Consider the following 6,022-nt stretch of genomic DNA (forward strand, 5'->3'; position numbering starts at 1 on the left):
TTGAGAATATTTCCGCCACTGATAAAACGGGATTATGACATCAGCACGGAGCTGAAAGCAGCTGTTCCGGAGAGATTAGATCAACCCACCCAATACTGAGGTGATTAAAGCACACACACACACAGAGCTAATCAATTTCCATAATTACAAGATTGCGTGTCGAATTAATTGACAGCATGTAAATAATCTGCTAATTATTACAGACCAGCAATGAAGCAAATTGCTCTGAGAATGCAGCAAAATGCGGTATGAGGCTGGACTTGCAGAATACGGAGTTCTACGGTATGTTTACAACATTCACAGGCCTCCCTTCTTCCCTTCTTCCGTTCTTCCCTTCTTCCCTTCTTCCATTCTTCCCTTCTTCCGTTCTTCCCTTCTTCCCTTCTTCCATTCTTCCCTTCCTCCATTCTTCCCTTCTTCCCTTCTTCCATTCTTCCCTTCTTCCGTTCTTCCCTTCTTCCCTTCTTCCATTCTTCCCTTCTTCCGTTCTTCCCTTCTTCCCTTCTTCCATTCTTCCCTTCCTCCGTTCTTCCCTTCTTCCATTTTTCCCTTCTTCCCTTCTTCCATTTTTCCCTTCTTCCCTTCTTCCATTCTTCCCTTCCTCCGTTCTTCCCTTCTTCCCTTCTTCCCTTCTTCCATTCTTCCCTTCCTCCGTTCTTCCCTTCCTCCGTTCTTCCCTTCTTCCCTTCTTCCCTTCTTCCGTTCTTCCCTTCTTCCATTTTCGCTTCTTCCATTTTTCGCTTCTTCCATTCTTCCCTTCCTCCGTTCTTCCCTTCCTCCCTTCTTCCCTTCTTTGGCTTTGCCTAATTTAAGCCCTGTTGTTCTCAGCCCAGGTTGTAAATGTGTGAATTGTTCTGGTTTCGGTCGGTCCGTCAGTTGGAGATGTTTCCAGGGAGACATTAGGATTCCTGAGAAGTTTCATTTCACGCCGTCCCATGACGAACTCAGCGGACCGGCGGCCAGCAGATCCATTTTTATCGACGGAACGCTCAATTAATCAATCCCAGTCCTACATCATCACCGGCCTTCCGAGGATTTTAACCAGAAAGGTCAGATGCAAATTATAATCTCAGAGATTCCACGATTCTGTACGAAACGCGATTTGGCCCGACCTGAGAAGACAAAACGAAGCAACAACATACGGAATATAAAGTGTGTATGCAGTGTGTGTATTATATGCAGTATAGGAGATGAAGCTGTTCAGGCAGCATCTGGTCCCACTACAATCAGAATGGCAGAATTCCAGGAACTCTGGTTAATACTTAATACTAGCGTTGCAGTCATGTGAATAAACTGGTTATTTACGCCGTGGCAATGCTAAAATATGACATTTCTCAGTGTGTGTGCTAAGTGGAAATGATGGTCGCTCCCTCCGAGGGACATCAGCAGCGGTTTATCGGGGTCTGGAGGCGTTTTACTTTTATTTCTGTGATGTTGGGGAGGTTGTCGGTGACACACACACACACACACCCTGACCGCAGCATGAGAAACATGAGGAGCTCCTCCCCCATCCATCCTCCGACACACCTCCTCCTCCCATGGGAACGTTTACACCAGTCCATCAGCAGCATAATTATAATACATTTGACATTTCGCAGATAATATCGATTTCCTTATTTTAGCATTTCACAATCAGTGACATTGGGAAGCACCAAGAAACAGACGTTCTGTCGACCCTCCCCGCATGCGAATGTGATCATTTTTACAAGGCCTTGCCGAAACCTGGAGAAACAGAGCTGAACACCATCAACCTTCCTGAATCGGCTCCACCGTGGATATAAAACGGACGTGTGAGGCCACAGTACGCTTTAATATGACCTCTGACCTGTTGTTGAAGGTATCAGTCAGGAGAAGGGTCCAAAACATCTCATTTCTGCCAATTCTCCATATGACTTCACCACACGACGAGTGGGATTTTGTAGAAATATCGGCAGGTCATTATGTGCCACATTGATCAAGATCGAAAGGTTCCTCAGCAACGTTTTAGTTTAAGGCCGTGCACACTTATGCAAACAGTTTGTTGCACAGTTTTAATATTTTTGTTTGATTTTTGTCTCATTTTTTTGCATCACACTTCAACAGTCTGCACAATTGTAATATCCACTGCATGCGTATGAGTGTTTTATTTTCCTCTGCACTCTGTGTCATATATTGTACCATCATGTCTGACTACATTTTTATGCAACACTTTCAAACACCTTCAGTCCACTCTGGACTGACACACACACACACACACACACACACACTAGCTCTGTTATAGTGAGTAATATCATCTGGTAATTCTGAATTCCTTTTTGCACAGCAGTATTTGCACTACTTTTATTATTCATTTCTCCTGTTTAGCGCTGTCTGTGTTTTTCTTGTTAAATGTTACTCTTGCTCTGTCTGTGTCCCCTGTTTGCACGTTATGTACCCCAGTTTATATCAGTACTTTATATCGGTATGTTATATACTGATTTATAACATGCAGCACCAGGTGGTTTCATATGAAGCTCTTATTACACCCCGCACTGCACCTCGTTTACTCCGAGCCTCCAGTACTGCTCGCCTGGTCCCTCCATCTCTGAAGGTAAAAGGAAAACATTCATCCAGACTTTTCTCCATCTTGGCCCCTCGGTGGTGGAATGAACTTCCCCTCGAGGTCAGAACAGCTCAGTCACTGAGCACCTTCAAACGACAGCTCAAGACCTTCCTCTTTAAAGAATACTTAGATTAAATTGTAATTTTCTTGTTGTCGAACTTTGTGTACAGAATCTACAACAGAGTGAACTAAATAGATGTATTTATAGTTGGGGTCCTAGTGAACCGGAATTGATCTCTTCATCGATGGAAACTTGAAAGCACGTTGTAAGTCGCTCTGGATAAGGGCGTCTGCCAAATGCCGTAAATGTAAATGTAAATGTAAAATGACAATAAAGCTCAACTTCAACTTCACTCAGAGGAAAATTTCAATCGGTGTCTATGCACTTATTTAATATGTGGCTTTTATCATTAAATATAAAAACATTTTAATTAGGTTTTCATAAGAATATTTAGTTTTTAATGTTCATTTTTATTTTGTTGTTTTAAATAAATGTATTTATTTATAATTTCATCCCATTTTTTATGATTGTCTTGCATGTAAAATATGCAGCGCATATTTGTAACTATCATGTTATTTTATTACAGAGCTTTTTGAACCCCGACCTTCTCATATGAAATATTGATATTAAATCAGACGACTGTTTCCTTGGAACAACAGCAGATACGGGTGGACAGTAAATGCAGGAAATATGAAATGGCCATGAATTAACGGCCTTCATGGTTTCCTCTGATTAAATGAAGCAGCAGTTGGGTGATACCTGTGATGCATTCGTGGCAGAAGGGGGAAAGACACCACCATTGATTCCTCTGGCCATAACTAAATGAGAAATATGAAGATGGTGTGATTTAGGAGGCCAAATCGGATTAGTGAGCCCCAGACTTTTGAAGGAATCGTTTCACTGCGTTGGCCAGGCTGGGATTTAGTTATAAAGTTCAGAGGTCTCTGAGAAATCTCTACAACCTGTTCCGGCGAGTGTGTGTGTGCGAATTGTGCCTGATGTTGAGGAACCTGCTGCACCCAGGACGGCGGTGTGAAGGTCTGGCTGTAGAACCTGCTGAATTTCACAGTAACGATGTCGCTGAAGTCCACTCATTATTCTCACGAACAAGTACATTTTATTCAGCATGTGTGAAGGTACAGTCTACTTGCAGAAATAAGTCGTCATTACCTGTAATATAGTAGAAATTGCTGTTTTATGTCCGATTCCTAGTGAACCAAGGTGCGTTATTAGTATTGAGCCGTGGTGTGTGACGTCACAGCAGGTGAATCCGAGTCCAACGTCGGGCGATCTTTACATCATCATAATCTCTTCTCCATCTCTACTCCACAGATACACACCAACACGCACCGAGGTTTTACTCACAATCACTTCTCTTTTCATTTAAACCAAATAAAGGGATTTGCACGATGTGGAAGTTTTCTCGGTTATCCACAATACAGCCATCACATGGTTTTATTCCATATTAAATATGATTTATTTGAATTCCATTAGCTGGGTTATGGAGGTTAGCAGGTAGAAAACGGCGTGTGATGGACGGGACGAGGACGCGGAGCTCCATGCGAATGCGCGGGGACGCGGGACACGACGCGGGGACGTGAGGTCCGTTAAAAGGGCAGCGTGTCCAGGAAGAGCTTCTCGATGACGGCGGGCGGCGGGACCAGGTCCTCCAGCTTCAGGTAGAAGATGCGCTGCAGGCCGCGGGTACACAGCGTGCGCAGCTCCGGCAGCTTGGCCAGCAGCTTGGAGAGGTGGTGCTGGTGGCGCGCCGGGCTCGGCACCTGCTCCTTCAAGCACTTCAAGATCTTGCCCTGCAGCTCCTCCACCCTCCTGGGTTCTCGCAGGCCGTGTCTCTCTGCGGGGAGAAGAGGCGAGGTTTAGAAACGCGGGAACGCAGCAGCGCCGTTTGGAGAGAAAAACGGGAACGCGGGAACGCAGGAGCGCCGGAACGCGGGAACGCAGGAGCGCCAGAACGCGGGAACGCACCAGCACCGGAAATCCGGAACGCAGGAACGCAGTTTGGAGAGGAACGCAGCAGCTCCGGAACGCGGGAACGCAGGAGCGCCAGAACGCGGGAACGCAGGAGCGCCAGAACGCGGGAACGCAGCAGCTCCGGAACGCGGGAACGCATGAGCGCCAGAACGCGGGAACGCACCAGCACCGGAAATCCGGAACGCAGGAACGCAGTTTGGAGAGGAACGCAGCAGCGCCGGAACGCGGGAACGCAGGAACGCCGTTTGAAGACAAAAACGGGAACGCGGGAACGCAGGAGCGCCGGAACGCGGGAACGCAGGAGCGCCAGAACGCGGGAACGCAGGAGCGCCAGAACGCGAGAACGCAGCAGCTCCGGAACGCGGGAACGCATGAGCGCCAGAACGCGGGAACGCACCAGCACCGGAAATCCGGAACGCAGGAACGCAGTTTGGAGAGGAACGCAGCAGCGCCGGAACGCGGGAACGCAGGAACGCCGTTTGAAGAGAAAAACGGGAACGCGGGAACGCAGGAGCGCCGGAACGCGGGAACGCAGGAGCGCTTCAGCTCCGGAACGCTCAGGAACGTGGGAGCGCCGGAACGCTGGAACGCAGGAACGCGGGAACGCAGGAGCGCCGGAACGCGGGAACGCAGTTTGGAGAGGAACGCAGGAACGCAGCAGCGCCGGAACGCGGGAACGCAGGAGCGCCGGAACGCAGGAACGCAGCAGCGCCGGAACGCGGGAACTCAGGAACGCAGGAGCGCCGGAACGCGGGAACTCAGGAACGCAGGAGCGCCGGAACGCGGGAACGCAGTTTGGAGAGGAACGCAGGAACGCAGCAGCGCCGGAACGCGGGAACGCAGCAGCGCAGCAGCGGGAAAGGACACCTGTCAGCATGGTGAGCGCGGCCAGGCAGGAGAAGGAGGACACGTCCAGCTCCAGGCTCTGCAGGCTGGAAGAGAACTCCAGGATCCCGTCGATCCACTCCCCGAAGCCGCGCACGCACTGCAGTCTGTGGAGGACCACGCCGCTGCAGAAGATCAGCTTCCCTTCTGCGGGGCTGGACCTGCAATATATTCTAGATTATGTTAGATATAGTCTGTTTTACATCATCTCGACATCTTCTACAGGCGTGATGTACCTGTAGGACAACCGCAGAACAAAGAGCTGGAGAAACGCGGACTGGAAGAGCAGCTCCTGGTCGGGCTTGGGCAGGTCGGAGAAGCCCGGAATCTTCTCTGCCCAGCCTCGGATGATGCTCATGGAGCCGGTGAGGAGGTCGTAGAACTGCTGGATGTGGCCCGTGTCGTCTCCGGCAGGGTGGAATTCAGGGTCAGAATGAAACTGGTTTTAAGAGAGGAAGTCAGGGTTCGAGGGTTAAACCAAAGACCAAAGTACTGTCCACACTACTGTCCACTTTATACCATGTTCTACATGTTATTAATACGTAAAAGCAGCAAGTCCAAAA

At 48.8% G+C, this 6,022-nt stretch overlaps 1 protein-coding gene across 1 annotated transcript in view; it reads right to left on the reverse strand.

Moving 5' to 3' along the window:
* Window positions 1–3,679: 3,679 nt before the first annotated feature.
* Window positions 3,680–6,022, reverse strand: part of LOC114790167 (nuclear receptor subfamily 4 group A member 2-like) — a 3,964-nt gene continuing 1,621 nt past the window's right edge. The window contains exons 4-6 of the mRNA XM_028979963.1: window positions 5,696–5,898; window positions 5,442–5,620; window positions 3,680–4,437 (exon numbers count right to left, since the gene is read on the reverse strand). Of these exons, the coding sequence (XP_028835796.1) occupies window positions 4,190–4,437; window positions 5,442–5,620; window positions 5,696–5,898 (630 nt within the window). The 3' untranslated portion in view covers window positions 3,680–4,189. The remainder of the gene's footprint in view (window positions 4,438–5,441; window positions 5,621–5,695; window positions 5,899–6,022) is intronic.

Source organism: Denticeps clupeoides, chromosome 5 (genome assembly GCF_900700375.1).
Source record: "Denticeps clupeoides chromosome 5, fDenClu1.1, whole genome shotgun sequence".
In the NCBI taxonomy this organism is placed as follows: domain Eukaryota; kingdom Metazoa; phylum Chordata; class Actinopteri; order Clupeiformes; family Denticipitidae; genus Denticeps; species Denticeps clupeoides.